The sequence below is a fragment of the Denticeps clupeoides genome, chromosome 16, assembly GCF_900700375.1.
Source record: "Denticeps clupeoides chromosome 16, fDenClu1.1, whole genome shotgun sequence".
In the NCBI taxonomy this organism is placed as follows: Eukaryota; Metazoa; Chordata; class Actinopteri; order Clupeiformes; family Denticipitidae; genus Denticeps; species Denticeps clupeoides.
In genome coordinates this window covers 8480323-8493151 of record NC_041722.1, presented here as the reverse complement: position 1 = coordinate 8493151, position 12829 = coordinate 8480323, and the positions used below count along the sequence as shown (strand labels likewise).

The window sequence follows — 12829 nt, the reverse complement described above, 5'->3', positions numbered from 1 at the left end:
TCATGCGTCTGTGTCCTTATTGTCCAGGTGGGTGAGGGTCACATGCAGGGTGGTGGTGATCGCATCGTCTGTGCAGCGATTTGGACAATAGACGAAATGCAGTGGGTCCAAGGTGGACAGCAGGGTCCATGTTTCAAAGCACTTTGTTATGACTGGTATAAGTGCAACAGGACAGTAGTCATTGAGACGCGACACTGAAGAATTCTTAGGCATGGGCACAATGCTGGTGACCTTCAGACATGTTGGACATAGTGCCGGCTATGTTCATGTAAATGAGATCCAGTAGGTTTTCCCCTCTAGTGGAATTTAGGGAGAACAGACTTTGCATAATTGAAATTGCAACCGCTACAACAAACAGTCCATCAGCGTGTGCATTCTGCCGATTGCTAATAGCTTTGTAGAGCACACAGAGCACCTCCTTTGCATTAGCACATTGTGCTCTGCACCAGTGGGTTTGAAACCCATCCTTGTCGATCATCTTTTTTGGGGGGCAGTTATATATGACTGCAACAGGCATGAGAAATGGGAGATCTTTCAAAAACTTTAGGCATAACCATTTCTGTAATTTGTAATATCCTGACAAAATAAGAAAACCAATATTTTTCTGTGCGCCAATAATACATTATTATTGTAATAACAGTAAGGTCACTCAACTGAAGTGACCTTATCACAGGCCACTGTTTAAAGATCATGTTCGGCAAGGCAACTGAAGCAGTGAATTATGGGATCTGTAGTTTTTTGTGTTATCAACACTCCATATCGCTTGGCCATAATAATAGATCTATATAATGTGTTCTCTCGGGCCACGTTTTTGACACCCCTAAAACAGTCTATAACTGACTGGCCACCTCAAACCAGACAGGTTTCAGTCTGATGCGGTTTTTAACCATTGTTGAGTGTTTTTTTTTCAAAACACGTTACTTCAGAAAAAATCTAGCACGACTGTATAATCTTAAATACAATTACATAGGCCATTATATATCAGATATTTGCAGCTCATTATAGACAACAGCACGTTTAATATTTCATGTGTTTGCATGAAATAATTCTCCATTCATTTCCAGCTGAAACTATTGTTACACATTTTGAACACCAGGTGGCAGCCGCAGAGTAAGAGAACTAACCTGGAGCTGTAGGGACGGCCAGAGTGGCACGAACACGTGATCGAAAGGAAAGGACAAATATGACTTCACAATAAACGAAAGTCAACTGGCGCTGAGAACACAGGGTGGCAGTATAGGTGAGAAATGATGGGGGACACATTTCAGAGGAATATTTGCATTTAATAAGGTACTGGTCACAATTACGCAATTGTGCTTTTAGAAGATGGTAATTCATAAAAGTCATCAATTGCTTCTTCTTCCAGGTGTTTCGATTAGAGGTTATCCTCGGTGGATTGTGACCTGCCTGTTAAGTTTGTACTGGCTCTTTAACAAAGAAAAAATAAACAAGAAAGGAGGGGACATCCACTGCTTAGTCACCCATCGAGGAAGTGCTCCACATCGGCGATCATGATGGCTCCTCTGAATGGTAAGAACTTTATATCATAGTATTCTTTTACTGTTAGAATCATAATATTAGTAGATACAGATCTGGTTACAGATCAGATGCATTATTGCTAAATATGAAGTTACTTATAATTACACTTTGTGTTTTCCTAAGGCTGTCCCCAGAAAAAAGGGGATAAGGACTTTTCGATGAAAAGACTTAAGGAGCTCCCTAAAGACCTGTTTAATGATGTAGAAGGCACGGTGGAGGTGAAATTACAGAGCAACAGATTAAAAAATGTCAATGGGATTTCACAACTGGTTAACCTGACCTGCCTGAATCTATCGAAGAATGAACTTTTTGAGTTCCCTGAGGAAATTAAAGAACTCAGCCACTTGGAGAAATTGAACATAAGTCAGAACAACATCAAAATCATACCAAGCAGAGTTTTTCCTTCCCTTCCAAAACTCCAGCTTCTTAAAATGAACACAAACCGCATTGAACAGCTTCCATTAGATCTGAACCAGTGCGGGAGCCTTAGTAATCTGATCCTCTCCAACAACTGCTTAAAAGATGCCCAAGCCCTGGTGGGCCTACCCAGCCTGAAGGAATTATATGTGGAAAACAACCGAATTACGGATCTACCACAGCAGCTCTTTGAAAACTTGGTGAAGTTCAAAGGCAGCGGCAATCCGCTGAGAAAACCCCCGGAAGAGGTGTGTGCCGGTGGGCTGAGGGACATTCGTAGCTATTTCGCAATGCTAAAAGACAACGCTGAGACTGTGAAAACGGTGAAGGCCATGTTCCTTGGGTCATCCATGGCTGGAAAGTCCACCCTGTGTCGCAGTTTTGAAAGAGGCTGCCCCGTGGAAGTGGACGAGGCCGACCGCACCGTTGGCATTGATATCATAAAGGTGGAATCCAACGGTGTGCGTTTCTATTTTTGGGATTTTGCAGGACATGAGGAGTATTATTTCACACATCACGTTTTCATTACTCCTAAGGCATTCGTCATCCTTGCAATTGATCTGTTCAGGTATGAATGATCGTCACGCCGTTTAACACAGATTTGTCCTTTATGGTTGAGAAAAGCGACTCACTAATTATATGGACGTTTCAGGTACTCCACTGATGACCCTCAATCTTTCACAGAACAAGTACAGTTCTGGATCAGCAACATACAACTGAGGGTTCCTGAATCTGTGCTGCTGATTGTGGGAACACATATCGATCAGTGCCCAGATGAAGCAGACGTGAACAAGAAGAAGAGAGATATTGAGCAAAAACTGGAGCATTTGCTCACTGAGAAAATGGAGAATTTAAAAATGCTGAAAAGAAAGTTGGAGGACTCAAAAGATCCTTCACTGTTTTTAGAACAGGTGACTAAACTGAAGGATCTCATTGCTTACAATCTTAAGGTATTGTTTTTTTTTTCTTCTTCTCAATAATGGTTTTCAATAGCAGCCTCTATACACTTTTTCTGTCTTCTGTTGGGTGGCAGTGGTGGCCCCTTAATCAGAAGGTTGCCGGGTTCGAATCCCGATCCGCCAAGGTGCCACTGAGGTGCCACTGAGCAAAGCACCGTCCCCACACACTGCTCCCACTGCTCACCAAGGGTGATGCTTAAGAGCAGAGGACACATTTCGTTGTGTCACCGTGTGCTGTGTTGCTGTGTATCACAATGACAATCACTTCACTTTTACTTCACTTTATTTATCTCCAGGTACTTGAGCTTATGCCCATTGACTGCACAAGGTCTGACGATGTTAAGAAGTTCCAAGCGCACGTCTATGATGTAGTTAAGAGGAAGGATTTATTCCCCCACATAGAAAGAACTCTTCCTGGAATCTATCAAGAAGTGGATAACTCAATTCAAGTCCAGATCGAAAGTGACGATATTCCTAAACATGGTTAGGTTCATGTTGTGGTGTTGTCCATATTTTGATGCTGAACGTTTAGTTAGGTGTTTCCTTTTTTCATCCCACATGTTAAATGTTGTACCCTTAACAGGAATTGTGACATTTGATGATCTCCTAAGTCTGCAGTCCAGCCAAATGAAGCTGGATTCTGAAAGCTTTGGATCCATCCTCCGCTATCTTCATGGGATTGGTGCTATTGTGTGGTATGAAAAAATCAAGCTTCTTGAGAAGATGGTATTTGTTAGGCCAGCGGTGCTCATCTCGCTGTTCAAGGTCTGAATTATTTTTTACTTTAGTACTTTAGTATTTTTTACTTTAGTGCAGCCATTTGGAAAGTAAAGCACTACAACTACTTCCAAAAATCTGCAGCAGATCTGATCTATTTTTAAGTTAAATTTGAGATATATGTTTGGCAAAGATAAAAAGTCTCTTTTTAAACACAGGCAATTGTAAGGCATGATCTAGTGAAGCAGATTGAAGATATTCCAGAGCTGCAGCTGCGACGGGAGGACGTGCTACAAAAGCAAAGGAGGACGTGGGTACTTGACTTTGAGCAGAAAGCGACGTTGAGCAACGTGGCCATGAACATCCTGGTGCGCAGACAGCTGGAAAGGTTCGATTTTGCTGATGAAGATCTTATCAAGGAATTGGCTGGGAATGGGAGAAGGACAGGGAAACTCCTTCATCTCCTCCAACACTTTGAGGTCTGTCTACCGACCAAAATAACCAGCCCCCTGAATGCTGACGCTCCAGAATTTCAGCCGAAAAGGAAGTGGAGATCTTCCAACCCTGATGTGCTTGATCCTGATGCGGCTTGCCTGTTCCCCAGCTTCTTAAGGAGCAATGATGTAGTTATCAAAAACTGGGGATCAGACAAGCGGAGCGACCTGACTGTTCAGGTGTATTTTCTCCCAGAGCTTCCCCATGGGTTCTTTCACAGGTGACATTTTTTTTAATCAGTAAAGTCTGCATATTACAATATTTATGCCAAGACTTCTTATCACTTCAGGTTGATCATCAAGACCTGCACATTTTATCCCACCCACTGGGTCGGAAAAGACCTCTGCTTTTTCATGTCTGGGACCAAGATGATGCTGCTTAAAGAAAAACACGAGGTTGATCCATTCATTGAGATACGACTCAGGGAGCCACATGGAGACATTTCCACAGGTGAGAAACAACAAATAAAATGAAATCATTTGCAAATATTTGTCTGCAACGTTTTATTCCATGTGTTCACAATGCTGAGAAATTTTAAAGGTCCCGTGACATGAAAAATTCACCTTGTATGATTATTTAACATTAATACGAGTTCCCCTATTGTCCTGCAGTGGCTAGAAATAGCTAGGGTAGAAAAATGGAGGAAGAAAATTAAGGAAAGTAGCCTAGTGAGTAAGACACTGGTCTATGGACCAGAAGACCCAGGTTCAAACATCACTTAGTACCATTGTGTCCCTGAGCAAAACCCAAACGTCTCCAGGGGGGACTGTCCCTGTATCTACTAACTGTAAATGCTGTAGATGTAACTGTAGAAATGGTGATCAGTGTTATTCTGCTTCACCGTTCAGAGAGCAGCAGCTCAGACTCAGAAAGGGATTGTCTCCCCTTATATCATCATAAGGGCAAATGTTACCTGCTTTGTCAACCAATTTTGTACCCCTCCCCTAAAAAAGCTCCACCAATCGTCGCTTGGTGATTGGATGAAAAAATGAGCACAACATTTTTTTTGTTCCGTCACGCTCCAGAAGGTTAATTAATTTTTTTTCTGGAAAAACCACGACACGACTTCCTGTCTGCACTAAACTTAGTTGTTGGTGAATGCTGTTGATGATACTATTTCTGTGACTGCCCGTTCACTTCTATATGCTGCTGTGCTCCTTGTCCCGCCTCTCTGGTCCTCATTATAATTTACAGCTACAGACACAGATTTCACATTGTTGGACTGGCTAATATTTTATGTTTGATACTTTGCAGAGATCAAAAAGTTCTGGGAGATGATTCGGAATGTAATGCACAGGATTACTGTCCTAACCCAGGAGTGGCCAGGGCTCGGCCTGCAGGTCCACAGTCCCTGTAAGGAAACTGGCTGTTCTGACTACTTTCAGTGGAGAGACTGGAAGGACTGGGTAGACCGGCCTGGATTGGATTCTTACGCTATGTATGATTTCACCACTATTGAAGACGAAAAACACTACATTTATAAATTACCGGTCAAAGTTTCAAAATCAACTTTTGAAATAATTGTTTTTTGGGATTTTTTGACAGAACACAAGAGGAAACAGTGACATGCAGGAATGGACACACACGACGAACAGAACTAATATATCCTGCAAATGTTTAACACAACCAGTCCAAGCATAATATATCTATTAAAGGCAAAAACTATAAAACAGTATGTGGTTATGAGAGAATTAGGGAATATATTGAGTCAACATGCCTCTGAAATTCCTTCACAGGGTGAAGCACTCGATGGTTGATGACGTTGCGCAGTGTATGTTATTCTCAACAGAACATAAGAACCCTGTGGCACTCAAACTATGCCACTTTGTAAAATAAGCATTTGGGCAAAGAAATCTGCCCACATCATTACAATACCAATCAGAACCAGTCATACAATTCTAGATGGATGGATGGATGATTCATGTTCCTCCCATCAACATGCTGAGACTTTTCAGGTTTGTCAGACCAATAAACCTTTTTGTAATGTGTAAATAACAAGTTCTGGCAGGACAGAATTTGACATTGGCGCAATACAGAATGTTGTAAAAACATTGCTTACAATTATAGAATTTAGAAGACGCCTACAATTAGCTCACAATGCAGCAGCAAGTCCTTTCATGGACACAAAGAAAAAATATCATATTATACCAGTTTTAGCATCTATGCACCGGCTTCCAGTTGACTTTAGAATACATTTCAAAAGTTTAAATTCAAAATGGCCAGAATCTCTCCTATATTGCTGAATTAGTGCAAAATAAATCTTTAACACAACCCTGAGATCATCAAATGAGCTGCTGGTCGTTGCTGAAACGTGCTTAAATCCAAGGGTGATAGGACTTTTGTAGCTATAAACTCAGAAAACTTTGGAATGCTTTACTGATGTACATCAAACTCTCTTCATCCATGTTAGCTTTTAAAAACTGCTAAAAATATATATCTTTACACACAGGCGTTATGAGCTCTATTTACTTTTTTATTTCTTGGTTTTACTTATTATTGTTAACTATTGTTGTATTTATTTATTGTATAATTGCCTCCTCTGTACAGCCCTTTGGTGAACTGTTTTTAAACTTGTGCTCTATAAATAAATGTGTTATTACTTTATTATAGTCCAGATCAATATACTTTCCAGTTAGGGGTCTGCACAAATGACTGGGCAAAAGTTTTATTTGGATGCTCTTCCTGGCGCAACTCTACCTATTTACCTGGGTTTGGGGATAAGCACAAAAAATACGCTGACACGTGCTTCCTCAGTGGCTGGATTTGTCGATTCCTTCTTTTCTATTATATTGTCCGTATGTCTCTCATTTAAAATAGAGATTTGTCATAGAAGCAAGGACTGATGAGAATAATATTATTAGCAATCCTCTCAAATAGCTATTTTATCAGACCTCATCAAGGGAAAGACATGAGATCAAATTTCTAAAAGCTCTCCAAAAAGATACAGACCTCATGATGAAGAGGACTCTAAAATCTAAAAGTTTAATTCTAGTTTTGGAATGTCATACAAAGAAATAATTGCTGCTCTTGCACATAGACACGGAATTCTAATCAGCCGAACTCATTGTCTGTGCATACTGAAAGATAACAGGGTCAGCAGACGGAAGGACCTAAAGGACTTCAGTCGTTTTATTAACAATTACAATTACAACAATTACAAGGACCGGGAAAAATGCATGGTCATAGATGGATGTTCACAAAGTGTAGATGGCCTTAAAGCAAAAAAGAAGTTAGAATCATATAAGCAAAGTTAAATTCTGAGGGATCAGCTTTAGAAATATTAAATAACTGTCTTAACTTGTGCCCACAGACCGTGGTACAGAATTGTTATATCCCAAACCACCAAGGTACAACAGAGGTGCCACTGAGCAAAGCACATTTTAAAAATAGATGTATACAATTTATTTAGTGCAAACATATACTATGTCACGTTTTTTTAAATAGATGTATACAGTGTATACAATGTAAATATATACAATACATTGTTTTGTATACAATGTAATGTTTTTAAAATAGAGGCATCTGACAGGTTGCATTTTAATTTTGCCGTGTAATAAATAATTAATCTGTTCTGTGAGGATGGTCTGTTTTATCTTTTTCTTCATCCCATCGAGACTGCTATGTCCAAAACCAAGACCACAAAAAATTACAAATAAAAAAGAGCACTAAAAAAAACTTAATCACTACTATAACTAGTAAACAAACAGACCAGGAACACAAAAGTCAACCGTAATGTATATAGCTACAGTAGCTAGTAACTGAACAAATAAAACACATATAAACCTATATTATATAATATGTTTGAGGGATAGATATGTATCTAGTAATATACAAATAAAGCACAAATAAACAAATATTATGCAAATTGTTTGAGGGACATTTTATTGTGATTAAAAAATACCAGAAAACCAACAAGGGTGGATGAGATAAAATGCAATCTTAATTCTGTGTTGAACTTGAATATGATTTTATTTTTATTTTATTGAAAATAGGAACAAAACATAGGACCTGATAAAAACTTCAGAACTATGGACACTGAGCAGTTTTTATCTGCATTCAATAACCAACAGTGCAGTGCAGTGCAGACCTTCGGATCACAGAGTGAATAAAGATGGTCGTACACAAGAGGGCGTCGTGGTTATTCCATTAGTGTCCTACAATAAACATGAACTTCATTATTTTTTAAAGCTTACTGCTGTTACATACATTGCATTGTTGCATTGCATTTCACTTGATTTTGGAAAATTACATACAAATATTCAAAACAGGCCAAAAGTTTGGACACACCTTCTCATTCAAGGTGTTTTATTTATTTTCATGACCATTTACATTGGTAGATTCTCACTGAAGGTATCAAAACTATGAATGAACACATGTGGAGTTATGTACTTAACAAAAAATGTGAAATAACTGAAAACATGTTTTATATTCTAGTTTCTTCAAAATAGCCGCCCTTTGCTCTGATTACTGCTTTGTACACTCTTGGCATTCTCTCGATGAGCTTCAAGAGGTCGTCACCTGAAATGCTTTTCCAACAGTCTTGAAGGAGTTCCCAGAGGTGTTTAGCACTTGTTGTCCCCTTTGCCTTCACTCTGCGGTGAACATGTGTTCATTCATAGTTTTGATGCCTTCAGTGAGAATCTACCAATGTAAATGGTCATGAAAATAAAGAAAACACATTGAATGAGAAGGTGTGTCCAAACTTTTGGCCTGAACTGTATACAATACTTATATGGTTGAAATAATATTAATAGAAAGAGTCAGTCAGGCAGCAGGCAGAAAAGTCTTTAGTGCACATGTACAAACAAAATTGCTTTAACAGGATTCATTGAAGTACCTGCTACACTACTCGCCTCTGGCATTAATAGGCCAGGAACACATACAACTGAGTCCTTGGGTAGGAAAAGATGGTTGTAATAAAGTCCCTGTCAGCAATACAGAGACTCATGTCACGTTCTGAGATAATAAATCACACAATCATTCAGGAAGACAACTGCACATCTTCTTACATCCATTCCTACATGAAAAAGCATGATCTGCCAAGGTGCCACTGAGCAAAGCACCGTTGCCACACACTGCTCCCCGGGCACCTGTCATGGCTGCCCACTGCTCACCAAGGGTGACGGTTAAAAGCAAAGGACACATTTTGTTGTGTCACCGTGTGCTGTGCTGCAGTGTATCACAATGACACTTTGCCTCTTTATCATCATAGTGTCACTCACTGTTTTCTCACAGTGTGGGGCTTTTCCAGCCTTACGCCATGATACATTTTCAAACTATTTCAAAGTAACAGAACATTTCCCGAGATCATGAAAGTTTTGCTGGTTTTTCATTATTCTGTCAATGCTTTTTGTGTAAAATTGGTAATCTGAGCATTTGAGCATTTTTTTTGTCTTTGATCAGGCAAATATGAATGCACTTGATTAAAGTCAAAGCTTCAGGGATTCAAAGTGTGCAAATAGAAATAACACACAACACAAAAACAAGACCAAGTACATTGTGAATTGACCCATAATATAATACAGGCTGAGACAAACTAGACAAACCAGGTGGACCAGTAGCAGCAATATGACAATACATGAGTATATGGATATATTTGGTAAATACAGTGTATCCAGTACATGATTTAATATGATAATAATGAGGTGTTCGAGTTGATATGGATGATCTTGGAGCACCGTGGCTTTGAGGAGCCGGACAACCTGAGGGTAAACGCTGACCCTCAACCTGGTAGATCTGGATCTGATGCTGCAGTATCTTCTTCTGGAGGGCAGGATGTGTGACAAGTCCATGTGAGGGGTGTGAGGAGTCCTGTACGATGCTGCGTTTGGGGAGAGGTTCTCAGCTGATGTTCTCAGCTGTCTTCCTCTGTAGGCTCTTGTGGTCAGAAGTGTTGCAGCTGGTCAGGATGCTCGCGATGGTTCCTCTGTAGAATGTAGTTAGGATGAATGAGGGGAGGCTTGCCTCCACAGGAAATGTAGTCTTTGTCCACGTAAGTTCCTCAGTGATGTGCACACCGAGGATATTCGCGCTCTTTACACTCTCCACCGATAAACCACCAATGAAGGATCCACGGTGGGCAGGACATGATTTCCTGAAGACCACGATGATCTTCTTTGTCTCTGTATGCCGACACATCATCCCTGCTCATCAGTCCAGCACAGTCACATCGTCCACAAATTTGATGATGCGGTTGGTGGTGTGAGTGGCTGAGCAGTCGTAAGTCTGCAGGGTGGAGAGCAGGGGTTAAATATGCCTCCCTGTCACTCTCCCGACACGTGAGCTCTGGCTCTAACCGAACAGCAACCAGGAGGGCAAACACTGGTCCTGCAAGACCCAGCATTTTGGCAAAAATCAGTCTGAGACCAGCATGCAATATGTGATTTATATTTGTTTATCTATTTTTGAGTGTTTGAAAAATCTTTTGCTGAAAAGCAACACCGTGAAACCGCCTGTGTTCTCTATTTATGAATTTATATTGAGTCCAAAAACTTGTTGAAATGTGAAAAAGGCAGTGCATCGGGGTCTGTAGTCAGGTTTTATGGAGCAATAAATATCAAAGTGAAGTGATTGTGATACACAGCAGCACAGCACACGGAGCACACAGTGAAATGTGTCCTCTGCATTTAACCCATCACCCTGAGTGAGCAGTGGGCAGCCATGACAGGCGCCTGGGGAGCAGTGTGTGGGGACGGTGCTTTGCTCAGTGGCACCTCAGCCCCACAAGCAATGTTATATAGAGTTTCTTCTTTTTTTCGAAACACTTTGGCTTGTCACTGAGGCCTGCCAACGGGCTGTTATGGGTCCTGTTCTTGCCTCAACCCTTCCTCGTCCCTGTTTAACAAGGAAACCAAGGACGTGTCACAATGACGCGCCACCGTCACTACCTTCCCACGGTCTGACAGCAGAGGCGTGTGCGGCGTCTGGCTGCCGGGGTGAAAAGGGGGGAGACTCTTCCCCCTCCTCCTCCTCCTCCTCCTCCTCCGACGTCCCGCGGCCACGCGCAGCGGGGCGGGGCGGGGCTGCGGCCGGCGCGCGCCGTGTCGCGCGTGGGGCCGGGTATTTTATGCGTGGGGCCGGCTGTTGTATTCTGCGGACGCACGGCCGCCCTTGTCGGTCCGAATCGCAGCCGGACGCGATGGAGAGCTGCGCGGCGCACGGGGGCGCGCGTCGGGATGCGGCGTCGGACTCCAAGTTTCTGGGTTCGGCGTCCAAGCAGCGCAAGTCCAGGACGACCGAGCCGCCGCGTCCAGGCGGCCCGGACGGACCGGACGGACCGGGCATCTCCACCTCCCCGCACCGGCCGGGCGCGGTGGCGCGGCGCAACGAACGCGAGCGGAACCGGGTGAAGCAGGTGAACGTCGGGTTCCAGTCCCTCCGGCAGCACGTCCCCCGCGGCCCGGCGAACAGGAAGATGAGCAAAGTGGAGACCCTGCGCTCGGCCGTGGAGTACATCCGCGCCCTGCAGCGCATCGTGGACGAGCACGACGCCGTGGGCGCGTCCCCGAGCCTCTCCAGCGCCTGCTCCGCGGACCCGGGCTACTCCTCAGACGAAGAGCGCGAATTACTGGATTTCACCGCCTGGTTCACCACATATTAGATATCAGGGAAGCATGAGAAGAACTTTTATACATGCAAACTTGTTTTTTATGTTCAGCTCGTTATTTGTTATAACTAGTCGATAAAACCCGGAGCAGGAGACCTGTGCAGATATGCAGAACTGGTGTGGACTGTTAAATGGAAAATATATTTCATATCGATGGCTAGTTCATATCGAGTCATGAATGTGTTTATACAGAGGAAGTTCTATTTTTTTGTACAATAAAGGAGCATTATATTTATTCAGTAAAATATTGTGTCTTACGATGGATGAAATGGGAAAATCTAAACCTGGTTTAATAATTTTTTTCCGCATGCTCATTTGTTACTGAAATCAGAAAAAAAGGTCATCAGTGAACACTCGAGTTATTGAGAAGAGTCAGTGGCTGTGTAATATTAACACACAATTTGAAACCTTATTTAATAATGTAAATGTAATGTGCACCACCTTTTTTATTCAGATATACTCGTTGTCTCAGTTTTACATACAGATTTATACACAGATTTACATAAACGCAGGCTGGGTTTCGTTCACACTCATCTATTTCTCACACAACAACTCTCTGCAGCAGCGCTCCTCCAGGATTTCACTTTAAACTTCGACTGGTTACGCTCTCTTCAGGCACCCTTGTCTGTTCACATGGCCCTATATACCCCAGTGTAGAATTCAATTAAATGTAGAATGAAAAAAGTGACTTCTGTAATATGAAAGTGTCAAGTACTGGGTTTAATCTGATTGCGTGGACAGGCGGCAGATGAAAGTCCTCCTGACCTTTATTACTTTTATCAGACGGCCTTATCCAGAGCGACTTACAATCAGTAGTTACAGGGACAGTCCCACCCAGGATTGTAGGGTTAAGTGTCTTGCTCAGGGACACAATGGTAGTAAGTGGGATTTGAACCTGGGTCTTCTGGTTCATAGGCGAGTGTGTTACCCACTAGGCTACCACACCCAGGTTATTATTATTACTAAACCATTATTAAGATAAGAGATCAGATGATGCTTTATTAGTCCCACACGTGGGAAATAGACAATGTTGTGCCGGTCACTCTCATGCCTACAAAAGCTTGGTCTCCTCAAACCATCTGAGACTTTTCAGACA

General features: G+C 42.0%; 2 protein-coding genes across 4 annotated transcripts; both read left to right on the top strand.

Moving 5' to 3' along the window:
* Positions 1 to 1217: 1217 nt before the first annotated feature.
* On the top strand, positions 1218 to 6731 carry LOC114765613 (malignant fibrous histiocytoma-amplified sequence 1). 3 transcript variants are annotated; one of them, XM_028955843.1, is made up of 10 exons: positions 1218 to 1290; positions 1367 to 1530; positions 1663 to 2524; positions 2609 to 2867; positions 3212 to 3398; positions 3499 to 3680; positions 3851 to 4347; positions 4417 to 4577; positions 5382 to 5565; positions 5673 to 6731. In XM_028955843.1, the coding sequence occupies exons 2-10, from the start codon at positions 1512 to 1514 to the stop codon at positions 5746 to 5748; spliced, it is 2427 nt and encodes an 808-aa protein (XP_028811676.1). In that variant the 5' UTR covers positions 1218 to 1290; positions 1367 to 1511; the 3' UTR covers positions 5749 to 6731. The 3 variants fall into 3 exon arrangements, with proteins under 3 accessions (XP_028811676.1, XP_028811675.1, XP_028811677.1); XM_028955842.1 differs by having other exon boundaries at positions 2609 to 2906; XM_028955844.1 differs by lacking the exons at positions 5382 to 5565; positions 5673 to 6731 and having other exon boundaries at positions 2609 to 2906; positions 3851 to 4306.
* Positions 6732 to 11214: 4483 nt separating this feature from the next.
* Positions 11215 to 11972, top strand: ascl1b (achaete-scute family bHLH transcription factor 1b). Its single transcript, XM_028957062.1, has one exon. It carries the CDS (start codon positions 11266 to 11268, stop codon positions 11725 to 11727), a length of 462 nt encoding a protein of 153 aa, XP_028812895.1. The 5' UTR covers positions 11215 to 11265; the 3' UTR covers positions 11728 to 11972.
* Positions 11973 to 12829: the final 857 nt, after the last annotated feature.

Bases quoted from the DNA above. Each gene is read 5' to 3' on its own strand.
- LOC114765613 (XM_028955842.1), top strand. The intron at 2,907-3,211 runs GTATTGTTTTTT...ATTTATCTCCAG, and splicing joins TCATTGCTTACAATCTTAAG to GTACTTGAGCTTATGCCCAT. The intron at 3,681-3,850 runs GTCTGAATTATT...TTTTAAACACAG, and splicing joins TGCTCATCTCGCTGTTCAAG to GCAATTGTAAGGCATGATCT.
- ascl1b (XM_028957062.1), top strand. From the start codon at position 11,266: ATGGAGAGCTGCGCGGCGCACGGGGGCGCGCGTCGGGATGCGGCGTCG.